This window comes from Carassius carassius, chromosome 19, assembly GCF_963082965.1.
Source record: "Carassius carassius chromosome 19, fCarCar2.1, whole genome shotgun sequence".
Classification (NCBI taxonomy): domain Eukaryota; kingdom Metazoa; phylum Chordata; class Actinopteri; order Cypriniformes; family Cyprinidae; genus Carassius; species Carassius carassius.
In genome coordinates, this window is record NC_081773.1 from 23,249,315 (window position 1) to 23,270,309 (window position 20,995).

Genomic DNA, 20,995 nt, shown 5'->3' on the forward strand with positions numbered 1-20,995 from the left:
ATATACCAAAAGTTTGGAAACTACTATTTTTTATGTTTTTGAAAGAAGTTTCTTCTGCTCATCAAGCCTGCATTTATTTCATCAAAAATACAGAAAAAAATGTAATATTGTGATATATTATTACAATTTAAAATAATTGTTTTGAAATTTATTATACTTTAAATTATCATTTATTTCTGTGATGCAAGGCTGAATTTTTAGGATCATTATGATCCTTTAGAAATCATTCTAATATGATGATTCATTAAACAGTTCTGCTGCTTAATATTTTTTCAGAACATGTGATACTTTTTTAGGATACTTTGATGAATAAAAAGTAAAAAAAAAAAAGAAGCTATGTTTTTTAAATATAAATATTTTGTAATAACAATATACACTACTGGTCAGTAATTTGGGGTCAGTAATTTTTTTTTCTTTCTTTTTTTTATTAAATCAATACTTTTATTCAGCAAGGATGTGCTAAATTGATAAAAAGTGATAGTAAAGAAAATATATTATTAGAATATATATTATTATAATTTTTTTTTAATAAATGCAGTTCTTTTTAACCTTTTATTCATCAAATATATTATATTATAAGCCTGCATATCAAATAAATGCAGGCTTGATGAGCAGAAGAAACTTCTTTCAAAAACATTAAAAATAGTAATGTTTCCAAACTTTTGGTCTGTACTGTATATAAAATTATTCAAAAAGGAAAGGTTACTTTAGTGAAATAAGCATGTATTTTGACATCAAATTATTTGAGTAGATTTAGCATAAAAGGTTAAAGCATTGTTTTTTAAATGGCCAAAATCAAACCCCAGGAAGCAAATATTGTCCCTTAATAAGAAGGTCAATTTCTGACAATAATGCACACCCACCATGTGCAGTTAAAATATATCCTGATGCTGGAGTCAAAGATAGATCTCTACTGCCCTCATGTGAAGATCGTATGAATATGCTGTAGTCCCCTTGCTTTTATGCTTTTAATTACAGAATACTAAAATATGAGGAAGATAAAGCACTTCAGCTTATATAATAAAAACAATCTGGCCTTGCATCTCATGTTATGGTTTATTGTAAATATATATCATCATATTACTATCCATACAAAGTTTGCTGGTCCCATGCAGAACTTGAATATCAAAAGCTTGACAATGTTGGCATTTTTATTTGAGTTAAGTGTCATGCTTCTACGAACCAAGGTTTAGTCACACCACTTTTACATGCAGTGTTATTCAAGGTTGCACTCCATTCATCCCATGCTAATCTTTTCACAGATAGGCTTTATAAGGAGAAAAGGCTTACCACTTTGTTTGCAAAGACTCTATCTGTGCAATAGTGTGGCAGCTCACACTTCAATACGAGAGAGATTCATTTGCATTGGGAGGGCTGAAGATGACTGTTCACAATTAGGCAGATGGGCAATGAAGCGTTAAGTTAGTCTTGACTCCCAGCTTTCTCTCCACATTATTAGATTTGACTCATTGGAAAAGCATGACTGGAGGCACTCAAATCCAATTGGCCCCCGTTAGCTGAGGCTTGTGCTCTCTTCTGCTCGGCGTGCGAGTCTCTCTCAGCCAAACTCTTCCACATCGCTAGCCATAAACACTCCAAAAATGTCATCTGCAATCTCCTTCTGCTACAGAAATGCCCATCTAGTACATTAGTAGACAGCACTTACTATGAGGTCCCACCCAGCAACTTAGCCAATTTCTCTGGGTTACACACCTCTTTTTTTCTGCAAATGGCCACAAACCAACAATACATATCCAATACTGACTAAAACAACCGATTAAAGTTGATCCTTTAAAAAACACAGCACAAAACAAAAAGAAAGCACTAACAGTAATCATGATGGGAATCAGTAGACAAGTAGTGTGAAAGTCAAGTACGGTCTAGGAGTTAGGATCCATACTCAAATATAAGGAAAAGGAATGCCTTGAGTGAGAAACAGATTTAAGTCAATTATATCTGAAATACAGTGTACAAAATACACCACGCAGGAAAATGATGAGACATTTATTTCTGGTTAAAGCCACCAGATGCAGCTAACGGTATTTTTGCTCTTTGTCTGAGTGATATCTGCTACAATATTTGGTCAGTAAATCTACATTTAGAATCAAAACTAAAAATGTCTGACACAGAAGCTGATGTATTAGTATGGAAACGGCATTTCTTTCCCTCTAAACTGAGGAAAAGCCATTGGTGTTGTTACAGGATCCCCCCAAAAAAAATCACCAACTGCAACAGTTCTTGACCAAAATAGTATCGTTAACAATCATTCTGCATATCTGGCCTGTTTAATCCACAAGAATGCCTTGTCTTCTTTTTTTAAAATAACAAATCTGTAGTGTGGCGTTCTGCTGCGTGTGGCAACTTATTCCACTTTGCTGTACTCCTCCATGTAACCCAGAACTTTCTTCCTCTGGCGCATCATGTGGAAGTAGAGCTGAGGGAATACTGAGGAACACAGACAAAGATGGTCATTAACAGGAACAGAGCGGTTCATTCAGCAGACAAGAATGAGCTTCTAGAGATTTCAAAGACTCTAATAACCAATGAGGTATCTGATTATTTACAGATGGAAGATTGCAACGTACGTGGGATGTAGGAGACCATGACGAGGATGAGGAAGCTGTGGTAGTCGAAGGAGAAGTTGTACTTGTTAGGCAAGGTGATGGAGTACAGCCCTGTTTTCTGAACGTATGGCAACGCAGCGTAGATGGTCAAAAGTTCTCCTGCCACTCCCATGGGGTACAGCACGGTAAAAAACGTGTACCTGTGAATATTTGAAAAACAACATATGTAGTTTTCTAGCAAAAAAGGCCAGACAATAAAGTGTGAGAAGCTTCACCTTGCCCATTTGATGAGGTAAGGCAGATGGTTGAGCAGGCTGAAGGTGTAGAAAGAGTAACGGATGATCTCTGTGACTGTCCAGGCCACCACAAAGAGGAGAACACTGTCTTCGCTTTGGACCTAAAACCAGAGAAACTGTGAGTCACACAGGGAAGAGACAGAACTGCTCATTTAGTCGAGAACCATGCAGTTATGTCTGCTACTGCTCCTTTGCAATTCACTGAAGCCACTCGACACAAAGATAGACTACTGAGAACAATGGACACGGAAGCACTTCACAAAGCATTCAGAGACTCCAACTTCACTTCTACACACATACAGGCTTGAAAGGAGGTTATTTTAGCAACATACACAGGCACAGATGGACATGTTAAATATTAGTATTACTCCCCAGTATTGGTTCAAGCAGGTTTCTCATAGGAATAACTTACAGAAGTACACACTTCAGCTCAGACGTCTGTCTCTGGGATGAACAATCAGAAATAAATAACAGTTCTCTTCACACTTAAATTCTACTAATGCAGAATTTTTTTATATTGAAATATTAAACAAGCTGTTGAAATCCACTAGATGGCAGTGGACAGGATTTAATGAGACAAACAGAAATGTTGTTTATTATATACTGTACAATGCTCATAAGTAATTAGAGATATTGATTAGGTTTTTCATATCCAATTTTTTTTTTTTTTACCATAGTCCTGAAATAAAAAAATTTTTAATAATCATAATATACCATTAATACCTGAACAAGTACCTGTTGGTCACCTGAACAAGTAAAACGTTATATTTTTAACTAAAACCAAAGTAAAACAATAACAAAATTGCTAAAATAATGATTAAATAAAATATAAATTTTAGTTTTACAGAGTGTTTCCCCACTTAAACCTACATGAAAACTAAGTGAAATAAAATGATTTAAAGTTGAAGTATTAAAATTAAATAAAACTTTGAAATAATACAAAATATAAAAATGACAACACAGAATAAATCATTAAATGTTTTCAAATGATAATTAAACTAATAAAACAAATTACAGAAAATGTAAAATATTATTTACAAAAATTCAATAATACTTAATTATAAAATATGCAAAGTTAAAAATATAGTTCACCCAAAAATGAGAATTTTTTCATGAACTACTCACCCTCATGTTGCACCAAATAGTTGTTGGTAGCCATCAAAGGGTTAGTTCACCCAAATAGCAAAATTATGTCATCAACTTACCCTCATGTTGTTCCAAACCTGTGAGACCTCCGTTTATCTTTGGAACACAGTTTAAGATATTTTAGATTTAGTCCGATAGCTCTCAGTCCCTCCGTTGAAACTGTGTGTACGGTCTACTGTCCATGTCCAGAAAGGTAAGAAAAACATCATCAAAGTAGTCCATGTGACATCAGAGGGTCAGTTAGAATTTTTTGAAGCATCGAAAATACATTTTGGTCCAAAAATAGCAAAAACTATGACTTTATTCAGCATTGTCTTTTCTTCCGTGTCTGTTGTGAGAGAGTTCAAAACAAAGCATTTTGTCATATCCGGTTCGCGAACGAATCATTCGATGTAACCGGATCTTTTTGAACCAGTTCACCAAATCGAACTGAATCGTTTTAAACGGTTCGCGTCTCCAATATGCATAAATCCACAAATGACTTAAGCTGTTAACTTTTTTAATGTGGCTGACACTCCCTCTGAGTTAAAACAAACCAATATCCCGGAGTAATTCATTTACTCAAACAGTACACTGACTGAACTGCTGTGAAGAGAGAACTGAAGATGAACACTGAGCCGAGCCAGATAATGACTCGTTCACGAGTCAAGAACCGTTTCTGACGAACCGAGGAGTTGATGATACTGCGCATGTGTGATTCAGTGTGAAGCAGACCGACACACAGAGCATCTGAATCGAACTGATTCTTTTGGTGATTGATTCTCAACTGATTCTGTGCTAATGTTATGAGCGCGGGTAAACCGAAGGCTTGAATCAAGGGCAATCATTGCCAATGACGCCATTACGTTGAGCGCAAAAGAATTTTATTGAATCGAACTGTCCGAAAGAACTACTGGTGATCCGAAAACCAATGCAACCTGTTCTTGACTCGTGAACGAGTCAGTCTATTGTTCGTTATCTGGCTCGGCTCAGTGTTCATCTTCAGTTCTCTCTTCACAGCAGTTCAGTCAGTGTACTGTTTGAGTAAATGAATTACTCCGGGATATTGGTTTGTTTTAACTCAGAGGGAGTGTCAGCCACATTAAAAAAGTTAACAGATTAAGTCATTTGTGGATTAATGCGTATTGGAGACGCGAACCATTTAAAACAATTCAGTTCGATTTGGTGAACTGGTTCAAAAAGATCCGGTTACATTTTCGTTTTGAACCGTTGATTCGTTCGTGAACCGGATATCACAAACTGCTTTGTTTTGAACTCTCTCACAACAGACACAGAAGAGAAAACAATGCTGAATAAAGTCATAGTTTTTGATATTTTTGGACCAAAATGTATTTTCGATGCTTCAAAAAATTATAACTGACCCTCTGATGTCACATGGACCACTTTGATGATGTTTTTCTTACCTTTCTGGACATGGACAGTAGACCGTACACACAGTTTCAATGGAGGGACTGAGAGCTCTCGGACTAAATCTAAAATATCTTAAACTGTGTTCTGAAGATAAATGGAGGTCTTACGGTTTGGAATAGGGATGCACCGAAATGAAAATTCTTGGCCGAAACCGAAAAAGAGAAAACCAAGGCCGAAAACTGAAACCGAAACACCGAAAGAAATTATCCCAATTATTAGTACCATTGCATTTATTGCTATGACCGTGTACTAACTTTACTAAAATTAAAACATTGCAATTGCATAAATTAATATTAAAGTTTCAAAGATAATAACAATTACATAAATTATAAAAAAACATAAAAATGCATAATTACAAATTATGCAAATATTTATTAAGCACATTGCAACAATGCACAGTATAAAATAAAATTCAAACTAAAATTTAATCCCACTCATCTGTATATTAAATAATAATGTACAGGCCTACTGGCCTGCAGAAAGGTTTTAAAATTAACTGTTCTCTCATAAAAAGTGCATTTAGGTGAAGAGCATTTGAAATTTTTCTCTGTAGTACTAGAAAGTGCATTACTTCTCCAGTAGGCAAGACTGTTATCACTTCTGGGGATGGGGACTTCAGACAGATAACCATCTAGCTGTTGAGCAGTTGAGCTTGTCATCTGCCTGACATTTGAGAAATATTTGAGAGAGTGTATTTAAATAGGGCCAGGGCATAAATAAACATTTTTATCAAATTAAAGCAGAAATCTAGCAAAAAATCTAGCAGAAATATGGCTACAATCTGATATTATGCATGTATATGTATATGTGTGTGTATTATATATGCAGAGACGAGTCTTTTTTTTTTGCGCTCTGATCTCAGTCTCCTGCGCTTGGCGCTTCTCCGTCTCCACGCGGGTTCTCCGCATCCAGCGCGGCCTGGAGCATTTCTCGTGTGCTCTGCCATATTTCCGCGTCCAAGTAATGGTCTTTATAACGCGGATCAAGCACATTCGCGATGAAGTGCAGAGGATCCGAAAAGATCTCAGTGAGACGTGTGCTGACAGACTCTATAAGACTGTACTTTTCTTTGTTTTCACTTCGTGGTCCGTCTCAATCTCTTTGTTAGGAGACGCTTTAGTGCTGCGAATAAAGGAATAAGAAGAGAGAGAATGTTCTCACTGGTGTGAAGTGAATGACGCGGGGAGCTCGTGGTCTGCGCTATGCAGGTGCACGTGCAGGTCGCGGTTTCTGTTTGCGTCATCATAACATTTCGGCCGTGTTGTTTCGGTAATAAAAGTGTTTCGGCCGAAAACCGAAAATGCACTTTTTGGCCATTTTCGGCCGAAAATTTTCGGTGGCCGAATATTCGGTGCATCCCTAGTTTGGAACAACATGAGGGTAAGTTATTAATGACATAATTTTGCTATTTAAAAAAAATCCATTCTATGGAAGCCAATAGACTTCACTTTATACATAAACTTACTTCTCTAACGCTGTGTGTCACTGCCCAGGTAAGGAACACTCGTGACATCACTTGGAACCCAGTCAGGACCACAGAGGACGGAACAATTCCTTCACAAAATGTAAAATATTGTGTAAAGAGATTAATTATTTGCATTTTTTTTTAACTATGAATCCAATAGAGCAAATATAAAAAAGGATCTTAATACATTACACTAAACATTATGAGAGAGACATTAAGACAGAATTAAAATCATTAGAATAAAATACTTCAGGAGAGTTAGGATGGTTATATTGTAACAGAGAGTGCTGCAGGACTGGTTGTTTGCTCTAGGAAAGGTCACATTAAGCTTTAAGTCCCAGATAATGAGGAGTGGACTGTGAACCCTATGCTCCACGGGTGCAGTGAAACTCTTTATCACATTATTACAGTCAGACTGGCAGAGAAAGCAGCACCCACACTGACGAAGGCACTGCTGGGTTAAAAAAAGCTTTCCTTGTATAGCCAATCTGGTCTATATACTTCACCTAGTGCATATTTATAGTAGAAATTAATAAGAGACTGTTATTAGCAGCAGGGTGCACTTACCCACGGCACAATGCAATATCTGTGAAGAGAGCAAAGAAAAATATTATAAGGTGCACTCAGCCTCAAGGAATAATAATTTTAGCATAAAAAAATCAATTTAAACTCCGATTTAAACTACATTTCCACAATGTGAAATAAGGTAAAGAAAATGACTCCAGTATTCATTGCCAAAATATATATATTTTTTTTACTGTCAATCTACTTAAAATGTCCATGTTGTAAATTATTGATTCCTTAATAAAAACAGAAAAAAAGAAAGAGAATTATCTCCAGACTTTTGAACAGTAGTCTGTGTTCAAACATTTAGTGACTTTTATTATTATAATTATTTATATTGTTTTTTTTTTTTGTTTTTTTTTACAACTGAGCTGTATATAGAATAAATAATGCACAAATCTGTACCGTACATAAATCTTCTGTTCCAGATTCATACCACATTATTATTATTTTTAGTTAGTTTTTTTTCTTTAGTCTCAATTAAATGTTCTTTCTGTTCTCTTATGCATGTACCAAGAGCCCCTTAAAAAGACACAACAAATTCCTTGTGTTTGCACACTCTTGGTGAATGAAGCTAATTCTGATTCTATATATTAATTGTGTACTGTGACTTACAACATTTTTACAAAAATATATAGTGTTTACTTCAGAGTTATGAATTAATTTAACACTCACCTCAAGAAGGGCACCAGTCTGAAAGAATTTTAGGGGCTTTTCTATCGAGTAATAAAGACCATGGTAACTTCCCCTGGCAAGGTATGCTCGAACTAGACCAACAGCAATGACCAGCCATCTAGATAAAAAAGATTCACAGAGTAAATCTGTAGTGCCACTTGTCCTTGCTTTGAGAGAGGAGGGCATTTCCGCAATGCACACAGGCATGGAACTGCATGCAAATCTCTTACAGCACAACAGTTAACAGCAAATATAACCAGTTCATTCAAATACATCCGGCACATTTATTACATTGATGCAAAATATACACAAGAATACACACTTCTCAAAAGATGTGTTTTTCTATTTTAACTTCCTTTATCTGTCACAGCCGTGAGTGCAAGTATTGGTATAACATGATGAAGATAGAAGAGCATCAAAACCATGTTGCTAGCAGAAGCACAATCACCAAAAACATAAACAGCTCAAGCATTTTAAAATCACTTAAGTAAGGCAAACAGGACTGGGTTGTGATTTCACATTCAAAATACACAGTACACATAGATCATTACTGGACAACGTTTAATGTCTCTGTGGGACCACAGAGACATTAAACATTGGGTCTCCAACTAAAAAGCATGACTGAATTGCATCATCAAGCTATTCCTGATTGCATTCTGGTCAACAGAAGTCGCGAAAATGTAGCAAACCTGGTTTGGTTACTGTTGCCGCAACCGCATTTGGAAGTTCAATTCATTTGATTGAAGGAATCAGTTGGTTCGAAAAGTTCGAAAACTTCCTCACTTACATTCGAGTGATTTGAAAACTATTCGGTTCAAAAGAAAGATTCGCCATTCCAAGCACTGGGAAGCAATGTTAGAAAATCGTTTTTGTAGTCATTCTACAAAAACACTAGAATCGACTACATTTGCTGTTTGAGTGCAATAACTGAAATTAAGGACTGAAATCTACAATAACCGGTCAAAACGTCTAATGTTCGTTAGTTACTTGAATCATTAGACTATACAAGCGATTTTTAGGAGTAGCCTACTCGTGGATTACATTTTTATGGTTGAAATGAGCAGCTAAATAGATTTTAGTAAGTAAATCTTTATTTATATAGCACCTTTTAAAAGCAGTGAAAACAACGTGTTTTTAGAAGAGATATACATGTGTGCATTCACAGAAAGCAAAAAATAAATAAATATTTTACTTGAACATTTGACTAGATATATTGTTCTCAAATAAACCTAGCTATTTATAACTACATAATTTAATCTATGTATATATTTTTTTTCCAAATGGTGTGTTTCTTGTTCCTACATCCAATCTCAAAAAGAAAATGTTCTACTGAATCGATTCTTTTCCGACACGGATATAATTGTGCAACAGTTTCGGGGTTACAGTAAAGGGTAAAGTGCACTTCTATTCACTATTTAACCACATCAGCTACTGCCTATTGAACTGTATATTGCTACATTTAAGCTAAATTCACTCGTACGTCCATTAATGTCATCTAACTGCACAACAGACCCGCTAACGTTACTGTAAAACAAGAACAATGCACCCAATGACCGCTAGCCCTGAAGAGTCTGTGGCAGGTTAAACAGGCGTTAATAGGATTTACGTTGCAATGTATTACCAGAATATTCAGAAAAATGTCCATTCATTGCAATTTCAAAACAAACTGTGCTAAATCATGCGATTTAAACACAAAGGGGGAGGTAACCGCGAACCTGTAAAGCACTGAAATCTAATCATTTATTCTTACTATCACACGCTTGAACAGAGAGCACGGAAGAGATTTTGATTTTCATCATACCCTGCTGTCATAACCACGTTGTAAATGACCAGATATGCGGTGGCCAGCGTTCCGGGTCCCTTTTTCTTCTTGTTACTGGAATCAGTGTGCGCTGTTTTGCTGGTCCCCATGGCAGGTGCCGACATGACCAAACTATCATTAGAAACACTGGATCATAATCCAGATGGTTCCGATGAGTGAATAAAGGCGTGTGGCCTTGCTGACATGTATAGAAGGTCTTATGAATGCAGCGCCCCCTGGCGAGGACACGGTGTAAATTATGTGTTGTTGATGTTTCACTTCGCTTATTCACATATGTGTTTAACAATAACAATTTAACAGTTTATTATATTATTAAACTGTAATATTTGTGTTGAATTTTGGGTTACATGTATTTCAGAAATAGACATTCCAGTCGCTAGATGTCACTGCGGGTCTCCTGCGGAACGCACAGTTTTTTTTTTTTTTACACAGGTTTCAACATACATGCCTGTCGAAAATATAGATTTATAAAAACACAAAATTAAATAATTGAATCGGTTATTTTTGTAGTCTTGATAGAAATACTAAATACAAGTTGAAATCTAGGATTATTTGACTGCTGTGACACGTCTGCGGTTTCTGACAGGCATTGCGTTTACGTGCTAAGTTTACGGAAGAGCAACTGGTGGAAGCGGACGCGTTTTAATGGACGAGAGAACCACAAATCGTCGGTATACGTAGATAATAAGCTTGAATTTAACCTTAAATAGATAGGAAAAGATCGCAAAATGCCTTTATTTGGTCAAAACCCGTTCGATCAGGATGTGGGTGAGTCTGACAGTGTTGTTTTTGTCGAAGTGGAGTGTTATTGACAAGTCAGTTAACGTTAACAGGGCCGCTGCTCCCTGACAGATCCTCAAGAGCTCTGCCTTTTGTTTGGTTTATTTCTGTTTCTCTGATCCCTCAAATGTTTCAAATATCGGGATTTAACTTTTAAAGCTGTCAAACGTAACTAGCAGAACTGACACCATCCTTAAAATATTGAAACCATATATTAAAATATTTTTTTAGTATTTAGTTTAAATACTCTGTCAGAAAGTTATTTTGAGTCGTTTGGTGATTAAGTACAACCTTTATCATGCTGAAAAAAAATGCTCAAATGTGTATTATTACAATAAGTAACGTTTAATAACTTGAAGATATTTCCTGTTTAAAAAAAGTACATCCAACATGATTTAGTATAGAACCTTACGAATATAATATTATATAATCAAAACGTCCTGCTTTAAAAAATAAATAAATAAATAATCCACAATTTAAAAAAGTAAATGTATATATATTTAACCAATTTCCAGGTAGCATGAATGACTAAAAGATTAATAGGAGTTCATTTGTCAAAAGTAACACACAATAGTATGAACAGTGTTTTTCTTTTCATAGTTTTGTCCTGAGAGATTAATGTGACACTTTATGCTCCTCATTGGAGGGGTTTGAAACACTTGATTGTTGTGATTTTACTTCAAGTTGTACTTTGCTGGATGTCGCAATGCAGTTTTCCCTTTCTTCATTATGTTAGTCATTCAGATGCGCCCAAGTTGTTTTATTCTTGAAGGAGGGGAAAACTAATCACTAGTGTATTATCATAGAAACGGTTGATGTGCCTGTTGAGACAAGCGGGATATGCAAAATAACAGGCAAAACAGGCTACTTTGTCTGTTTAACGGAATGAATCTTAGCACACATTATTATTATTATTGTTATTATTATACTCAGTAGTATGTGTTTATGGCCTTTCTTGGTAAATGAAGGTTTTGAACGTGCTGGTGTAAACTTTTACTTAATTTTAAAATGTTAAGTTATTATCTGGATCTGTAATAAGTGAAAATTGCTTTGAGAGTTTTATTTGAATTTATCTTTTTTGAATGCTTCTTCATTTGCATATTCAGAGAAAGCAACTAGTGAAACGAACACATCAGAGGACTGGGGCCTCATTATGGACATCTGTGACCGAGTCGGGACAACTCCCAATGGGTGAGCTCAAATAGCAGCTTACAAACAAGATTCAAATAACTATGTTATTAATGCTTATTTTAGTAACAATTAATAACATTAACGTTGCTTGTATGCATTGTTGTTCTTCTTATATAGATACCTTTTTTGTTCAATATATTTTTATTTTATTTTATTTTTTAATGTAAAATAGGTGTTTCTCTCCCTAATTTAAATATTTTCGTGCCCCTCGTTTTCTCTTTTTTTTCTGTCATAGTGCAAAGGATTGTCTCAGGTCAATCATGAAGCGTGTGAACCACAAGGTCCCTCATGTAGCCATGCAAGCATTAACGGTGAGCTCTTCATCTTCAGTTCACGTTGTAGTCAAACAAAGTTGCACCCATAGTTTAATAAACGGTATGAGATGTCAGTGTTTCTGTTCTTGACGACAATGAACCTATGTATGGCTTGCATATAGTCACTGCACACTAAACTAGTATAGAAGAAACTAAAGCTGTAAAAGCTTTAAAAACTCTCCGTAGCATCTGGAAGTGACAGGCTCCCACTCTGACTCCCCAACATCTCATCCTGCATAGATGTCTCAGTCTATTTTTAGATATCTTCTAATTCTTTGTCATCTGGCTGTGTCTTTACAAAACTGTACTACATAGATATTACGAAGGAATAAAGTGGGTTGATGTGCTCTTTATTTTTATTTGAGTTACTGAATTTGTTGTCATAATAATATATATAACTTTCCCAATAATAATGATAATGTTAGGAATAATAACATTTATTAGCAGTAGTATAAATATTGATCATGATGTCACATTTAATTGACACATTAAAAGTAATAACAGTTATAGAAATGTAGAAACAACTATAACAATAATAATTATTATTAATATCATTAGTATGAATCTTTATTTGGTGTCTACATTTTGTTTACATTTTATTTTATGTTATATTCTTGTCAGGATTATTATTGTTATTAATCTTTATGATGATATAATATTTCATTCATGCACATCTGAAGCATAAACATTTATAGAAATGTAACAAGTGTGCAATCACTGCTTGTGTAGAAAATAGCTTTTATTGTCATGGAAATCCTAGAAGTATCAGGAAGTTTTTAAATGACATTTTCCAGACTTTGAAAAGTCATGGGAATATCTTTAGTCACTATACATTTGAATTTACCTGTGCACAAATTGCAAATAATGGTCTCTTAAATATTGCTGTATTTTCTATGTTTAGTTGCTGGGTGCCTGCGTTTCAAACAGTGGAAAAATCTTTCACCTAGAAATTTGCTCGCGAGAGTTTGCCAGTGAAGTTCGTGGTGTGTTGAACAAGGTAAGGAACTTTAGCTCACTGCATAAATTAAAGGATAATTACATATAACAGGACGAATCCTTGTTTCAAAGTATAATAAGCTTGCTTGTCTATTGGTAAATCTCTACCACCCTCATTCTCTTCTCCTCAGGTTCACCCAAAGGTTGCTGAGAAACTCAAGGCCCTGATGGTGGAGTGGACCGAACATTTCCAGAAAGACCCACAGCTGAGTCTCATCAGTGCCACCATCAAGTCCCTCAAAGAAGACGGAGTGTCCTTTCCCACCGCAAACACCCAGGTATTCCAGCTCGATCCTGTTGGATCTCACGATATGAGGTCAGCTGTCCAATAACACAGACGCTGATGAACAGACAGCAGCTGCTGGTATTTGGCCCAGATATATGACCCTGTAATTTGGCTGGGTTTACTTTCACAGTGACTTTTTAGATCCTAATTTTGCATAGTTCATTAGTTATTCTGTTTGTGTTTCCTGTACTGGTAGGTCACAGAAATCTGTGACAGATGTATTGGTGTCGCCTTGTTGTCATGCCATGTCTGCAGTGTAGGTCATTGCAATGTTCTTTCAAAGTTTCTGGGACTGATGTTGTCAAATGTTTGCATTTTAAAATAGAGAGAAATATTTTTCTATTTTTATTTTCTATTTTCTATTCTATTTTTATATTTATAGTCCATGTATGTTGTAGTTGGTTTCATTTATGAATTAATATATAATAACTGTACACTACCATTGAAGTTTTTATATATATATATATGTATATATATATATATATGTATATGTATATATATATATATATATATATATATATATATATATATATATATATATATATATATATATATATATATGTATATATGTATGTGTGTGTGTGTGTGTGTGTGTGTGTGTGTATATACAGAAATTAATTAATACTTTTATCAGCAAAGACATTAATTTAATTAAAAATGACATTTATAAAATACAAAAGATTTATATTTGAAATAAATGCTGTTTTTTTTTTTTTTTACTTTTTTACTTTCTATTCATCAAAGAATCCTAATAAAATACAAAAGATTGACATATCAAGAAATACACATCAAGAAATCAGGATAACAGAAAGATTTCTGAAGGATCATGTGAGACTGATAACTGAAGTAATGGCTCCAGCTATTCAGCTTTTGACATCATCGGGGGAAAAATCCATTTTCAAATATAGCAAAATAGAAACAGTTCTTTTAAACTGTAGTAATATTTAACAATATTGCTGTTAATAATATAAAACTCTCTTGATCTATAGAATTCTTGAACGGAAGTGTGTAAGCAATCTTATTTTATTATGAGGTGATTTTTCTTTGTTTTTACTGTTTTGTTTGGTCTATCTTTCAAAATGGCAATAATACATTAAAATACATTAAAAAGTACATTAAAAGTATACCATAAATGCCCATAGTTAATAACCAATAGTCAGCCACCTCTCTTTGAGAGATGGATCATAAATTAATCATGTGACTAAACCTGACCACAGTTTTTCACATGACAGACAAGTGTCTGCTAACACTTCAGCTATCTAGGTTAGAGGCGTATAAATCAGCCGAGTGCATCTGGAATGCTGAAGCATGTGTGTGAACTTCACACAAGAGAATCAAGCAGACAGAATGGAATGGAATTTCCTCTCACGTATTTGCCAAACTGCCCTCATGACCCATGAGATGTATATTCTTCTTTGCCATCCATTTCCTTCATTTATTGTTTGATCATTTTGTTTGACAAAAGGGCAAGTGCATGTAAACATTTCCACAGCTGTTAATGAGCACCAGCAACATAAAAGAGGTCACAAGACTTTTCGGTGTCACTCAGAGGTCATCATATAAATGTTATCTCAAAAACCTACTTATGTAAATGGTTTGGTTGGTATCAGTTTCATTTTCCTTAAGTATTTGCTCTAGTAAGTCTAAAGATGGCATTATAGTTCTGTGTTCATATAACCAGGGCTGCACATAAGTGGTACGCAGAACGCAAAATAAAAAAATGTCTATGTAAATAACTTCTGTTAGCGTATTTGCGTACCGACATAATTGACAGCTGTTATGCACAATGCAAAGCTGAATTTTCAGCATCATTAGTCCAGTCTTCAGTGTCACTTGATCCTTCAGAAATCATTCTAATATGTTGATTTATTATCAATGTTGAAAACAGTTGTCCTGCTTAATATTTTTTTTATAACCTGTGATACTTTTTTCAGGATTCTTTGTTAAAAAGTTAAAAAGAACAGCATTTATTCAAAATAGAAATCTTTTTCCCAAAACAATATTAATCAGCACAACTGTTTTCAACATTGATAATAAATCAGCATATTAGATATTATGATTTCTGAAGGGTCATATGACACTGACACTGAACAGTATTTTAAATTGCAATAATATTTCACAATATTACTGTTGTTTCTGTATTTTTTGATCAAATAAATGCAGCTTTGATGAGCAGAAGAGACTGCTTTAAAAAAAAAACATTGAAAATCTTGCAGATCCTAAACTTTTGATGTATGTATGTATATATATATATATATATATATATATATATATATATATATATATATACAGTATATGTCTTTTTTGCAAATCAGTTGTAATGTGATCTTTACTCGCAGAGCTCCAGCACAAAGCCCAACAGCACTCCTGCCACCAGCAGAGTGGCTGATGATGATGATCTGGCCAAAGGTGAGAGAGACTCATCATGTTAATGTACTTTCATATAATTTTTTGTTATTATGTTTTACTTATTCTTGTCCGACTAATGTTTTTGGGCCCCTGCCAAGTGCCGAAGCATAAAAAAAAAAATCTTTGGCATCATAATTGTGAAATCCAGCTATAGTCCTCTGCACCTAGATAATGAGTGTATGTATTTTACCCGATGCAGCCATTGAGCTGTCCCTACAGGAACAGAAACAGCAGGCAGAGACACGACCCCTTACCATGATAGCTGATCCACCCTACAACACCAACGGAGGGAAAGAGTCCCGTAAAGTGCGTGCCCTCTATGATTTTGAAGCTGCTGAAGACAATGAGCTCACTTTTAAGGCTGGAGAGCTTGTGATTATCCTTGATGACAGGTAAACTGTTTGTTCAAGGACGTTGTTTGATAAGCGTTAATGCTGTCTTTAAATTTCCCATTACACATTGTCCATTGAGAAGTAATGTCGCTGTTATCCAACAGTGATCCAAACTGGTGGAAAGGCGAGAATCATCGAGGAGTAGGCCTCTTCCCATCAAACTTTGTCACCACCAACCTGAATGCTGAACCAGACCCTGGTAATACACTTTATAAAATAGTTGTTTTTTTTGTACAAGAATAATGTTTTTTTTCTATTCAAATTACACATGCATATCTCCTGAATTCTCTTTCCTGTAGTGATGTATGTAGAGAAGACAGTAGCCCCAGAGGAACCCATCGTTGAAGTCAATACTGAGCCTGAGCCTGTGTATATAGATGAGGTGAGTGCCAGATGATCTTCGGCCACACGTCTCCACTTATCTAGAGAAGTGTAATTGATATGATCAACAGGCTCTTGGTGAAGTTCTCTTGCCTTGTGTTAATCATTGACTCTGTTACCTACAGGAGAAAATGGACAAAACTCTCTACCTGCTCCAGAACACAGACCCTGCAGATGCCTCACCTGACGGCCCAGAGCTGATCACATTAGAAGGCACGAGGAAGACCCTTCTTGAGCTCTTGTTTAACGTTCATTACATTTATGTGTAGGGATGAGGCATACAAACAAAATATAACATTATAAGGAATTTTAGGTCATGTCTTCACATGACTCTCCAGAATATTGGTTCTTCTGGACCCTTAACATGTTTCCAGGTTTCTTAGAAACATAATTTGTAATAGTTGGGTAAACTTCTATAGTAGTGAAATATTCCGATTTGCTTCAAAAGCAAAAAAACAAAAACACAATAGCATTTCTGTGATTTCCAAAAAAGAGGAAGAAATATTTAGAGATTGATTACATTACTCAGAAAAGAGAATGTCAAATTTCTTGAAACCCCTACGCAGCGGCATGAATTGCTTTTACTGCCAAGGTAATAAAATGCAAAGTATAGTATTATAAATGTAAATTAGTGAAAATATAAAAACTTTGAAAGATTTGCGATGATAATAATGCATCATCAGGGTCTTTTATCATAGTTACACAATTCTACTGTCAAATGTTATATTGCACACAAGATCGTTAAACCTGACAGTTCCTCTGAGTAATTCCAGAGTGTTAATCTTTTGTTCTGTTCTTTTAGATGCTTGTGAAAAGATGAACCCGATGATTGATGAGAAACTACAAGAAATCGACAGGTTTGTTGAAATCAGAACTTACCCCAGAATAGGTCGGCTGTTTTTTCAGTCTTTTGCATGTGAGGAAAAACTTCTCTCTCTCATTCGTGCAGGAAACACTCAGAGTTGTCCGAGCTGAATGTGAAGGTGCTGGAGGCTCTGGAACTGTATAACCAGCTAATAAACGAGGCTCCTCTTTACAATGCATACTCCAAAATGCAGAATCTCCAAGGCACTTACCCAGGAGCTCCTACTCATCTCGCTATGCAGGTTTGCTTTGCCATTTAAAATATAAAATTAGTGCCAATTCAGTCCATTATATTTGTGACACAAACAATTCAGTTTTTTATTATTCTGAGTTCTTTATTTATTATTTCTTATCTCTTTCAGGGTTATCAGCCGTCTGGAGCCTACATGTCCTCTGGTGTTCCACAGGGATATAGTCTTACGGACCAAGCTGGACCTCTCTGCTCTCTTCCTCCTTCAGTCAATTCAGTGCCCACCAGCCAGCCAGCACAACCTCCTTACATCAGGTAATCTAGTCTACCTCAAATTCTAAAGCAAATTTGGCATTGTCTTTCATTCCTGTATATGCAATTTTTTTTTCTCTGGAGAAAGCAATATTAAGGATAAAGGACTAATTTTTTTAAGGTCAAAATGTCGTGATGGATTTGTTTCCTACAAACAAAGAGCGTTTTGCTTCATAAAATGTCTAAAATGACTTGATATACTGTAATTATGCGGAAATAGAGGTCATGTTTGCTTGTTCTAACTTTGAAATCAGAAATAGGCATAAAATAATGTCTTCAGATGAGAATTGTACAAATAGCTTTAACCTATTTAAGGATAATACAAGCCTCCTTCACTTTACAAATGGTTGTAAAAGCAAAAATGAGACAATATGCACATCATATTTTCTCAGAAAGTGCGAAGAGCTAGAGCAAAACAGACACTATTTTTGGAATCAGCACATGATGCCGGGCGGTGTACCTGTCAGCACAGGCTTTTTTTGGATAGCTTTGTTTAAAATGTATCATTCTGATAGTGGTGTTGGGAAAACTAGCTTAAAATGTCAGCATATTTCTTACTTCCTGCAGCGGCCCTATGAATGCAGCATATGTAAACCATGCTCCTGGAGCCACCGCCCATTACCCCCCACAGATGAGCATGGCTATGGACATGTCTGCCTATCAGAACGCTAATCCTGGTCTGCCTCCAACCTCCTATCCAATGTCCGCTCCAGCCCAACCTGCACCTCAGCAGCAACAAGCAGCCTTCTACCAGCAACCCCTTCTGTAAGGCTGACTCCACAGCCATTATTATTCAGTGCAAATTCCAAATGGTGAAATGGGGTTGAGAGTATTTTTCTCTCATGTCTCTATCGATGTCAGGGGGTCTTCACAGCACAAAGATGTAATCCACTTGAAAGGAAGCAAGCACTTCATTCTCTCCCACTAACTAACCCATGAAGCAGTCTAGGGCAGGTGTTCAGAATTGATGGAATGAGTCACACTAACCATAAACATAATTTTTGTCGTCTTGTGATTAATCACCAGCATATTCTTCTTTTGACTGATTGAGAATTAAAGATCAAATGGTAAAATGCACATACATGCATACTTTTCCTCATTTGAAGAGACTATTCTTATGATTAATTGTTACCATTTTCATTTATTTCTGGGTTAACTGACCCTAAATTTCTTGCTTTTTAAAGCAAATGTGGGTTTGATTGTATGAAGAAGATTATACATTGATCTCCAAATCTGGAATGTATTTATGTGCCAATACTCCGAGCACTTCTATAAACTCCTACAATCAAAATAGCAGTTTTAGGTTCATTCTGCTGTTAGTGATTCCAAAATTATGGGACCGATTTAGTTGGGACACACACAGTTTACTACAGGCTACATGTAATATTCATAAATTCCTTTGCACACTGTGCTTTAGAACTGACAGTGGTCACAAATGCAATCCCTTTATGGGCAATCCATATGTTTCACTGTATAATGATATTTATAATATGCAAGTACTGCTTGTGTTTGCATTGTGGGTGTTGGCTGTTGTTCGACTTAATTTAATGCATGTAAAATTTTCATCTGGTCTATGACTCCTCGAAATTATGAATTAATTGTTGTTTTATGCTTCTTATGTATGTGAAGAAATGTGCTTTTCTGATATATCCACCCATTTCTTCTTAACTGAAATGGGGATATGTGTGATTCCTTTAACATATAGACAGGTTTCATTCTAGTTAAAATTGGATTCATGTCGTAAAAAATTTTTTTTCATAAACTGCTCAAAAAAAAAAGTTGTATATTAGATGTTAAATATCTGGCTTTGTCTGTATTGCACCTTAACTTTATAAAGATTTATTTACCACCAGATGCCTTGTTCTTTCAGGAGACGTAATGAACATAGAAACCAATTCAAAAGACTTTATTTCAAAAGCTGCTGTATATTTGTAAACCTGTATGTTTTAAGAGATTTAGAGGGAAATCTGTATTGTTCTCAATGTTTTGTAACATCGAGATTTCTTTGTATCCTGCCTGCTCCTTTTTCAAATTCCTTTTGTAACAAAGTGAACTCTTAATAGTCTTTAGAAAATAAAAACTACCTGTGTTTCAAAATATGCTTTTCTGTTGTGGATACTTCACCAGCGTCCTCCCAAACTGATCTATTCTTAGTTGATTTGGAGTTGCTGAATGTTAATTATTCAGTTTTATTTTACAGAATTTGTGCATCATATCTGGTCATGTTTTGTTAAAATCTTCTTGCACATCTGATATGCTACTAATTATCAACCTGAGTCTGTTGGAAAAGCAGCTACAGTTGTGTATAAATCCCCCAGCTGCTCATGATGCTGCTCTAGTGGTGACCGATCTCCACTACAGCTGCACACACTGCATCAATCACCGAGAGCTCCGCGCGCACAAGCCTCGTCCTCGGAACGCGGACACCGCCGCGAAACTGGAGCCAACAGTTCACTATCCTGCTCCGCCGAGCCAGTGGACCGGGACCGAAAGACAGCCACCTCCGTGGACCGATGAACTCGCAGAAATGTCCCGTCACATCTACACCCGACACGGGATAAGCGACGGGGTTCAGAAGCCGATTTTTCAGGTAAGGACGCGGGAGAAGGTGATGATGCGATGGGCATCTGCACCAAGCGCGCATAGTTCTGTTCGTCTTTATAGAATCCAACGATTTTAAATTTATCCATAATACACATATTTCTTTCTAGTCTGCTAACAATAACAACATGCCCCCACTTAAAGGGTTTTTACTCACAGGAAATTAATCATTTGAATATTTGAACATTTATAATTTATATGATTAAAACTTGTCATATGTTGAAGCAGATATGATCTTATACTGCATTGCAAACATTATCTTTGATACTTGTACTTTATACGTGGTGCGTGTGTGTGTGTGTGTGTGTATATATATATATATATATATTGCATATCT

At 35.6% G+C, this 20,995-nt stretch overlaps 2 protein-coding genes across 2 annotated transcripts; one reads left to right on the forward strand and one right to left on the reverse strand.

Annotated features, from left to right (window-relative positions):
• Positions 1-1,042: 1,042 nt before the first annotated feature.
• LOC132095405 (very-long-chain (3R)-3-hydroxyacyl-CoA dehydratase 2-like) lies at positions 1,043-10,138 on the reverse strand. Its single transcript, XM_059500340.1, has 7 exons — positions 9,922-10,138; positions 8,121-8,238; positions 7,449-7,467; positions 6,882-6,970; positions 2,840-2,961; positions 2,586-2,764; positions 1,043-2,445 (listed from the first exon to the last, which is right to left on the reverse strand). The coding sequence occupies exons 1-7, from the start codon at positions 10,044-10,046 to the stop codon at positions 2,363-2,365; spliced, it is 735 nt and encodes a 244-aa protein (XP_059356323.1). The 5' UTR covers positions 10,047-10,138; the 3' UTR covers positions 1,043-2,362.
• A 401-nt stretch (positions 10,139-10,539) lies between these two features.
• Positions 10,540-20,154, forward strand: LOC132095408 (signal transducing adapter molecule 2-like). Its single transcript, XM_059500345.1, has 14 exons — positions 10,540-10,710; positions 11,829-11,913; positions 12,149-12,224; positions 13,129-13,224; positions 13,355-13,501; positions 15,849-15,918; positions 16,118-16,310; positions 16,415-16,509; positions 16,610-16,692; positions 16,817-16,904; positions 17,494-17,548; positions 17,641-17,797; positions 17,918-18,060; positions 18,625-20,154. Exons 1-14 carry the CDS (start codon positions 10,671-10,673, stop codon positions 18,824-18,826), a joined length of 1,530 nt encoding a protein of 509 aa, XP_059356328.1. The 5' UTR covers positions 10,540-10,670; the 3' UTR covers positions 18,827-20,154.
• The last annotated feature ends 841 nt before the right edge of the window (positions 20,155-20,995 follow it).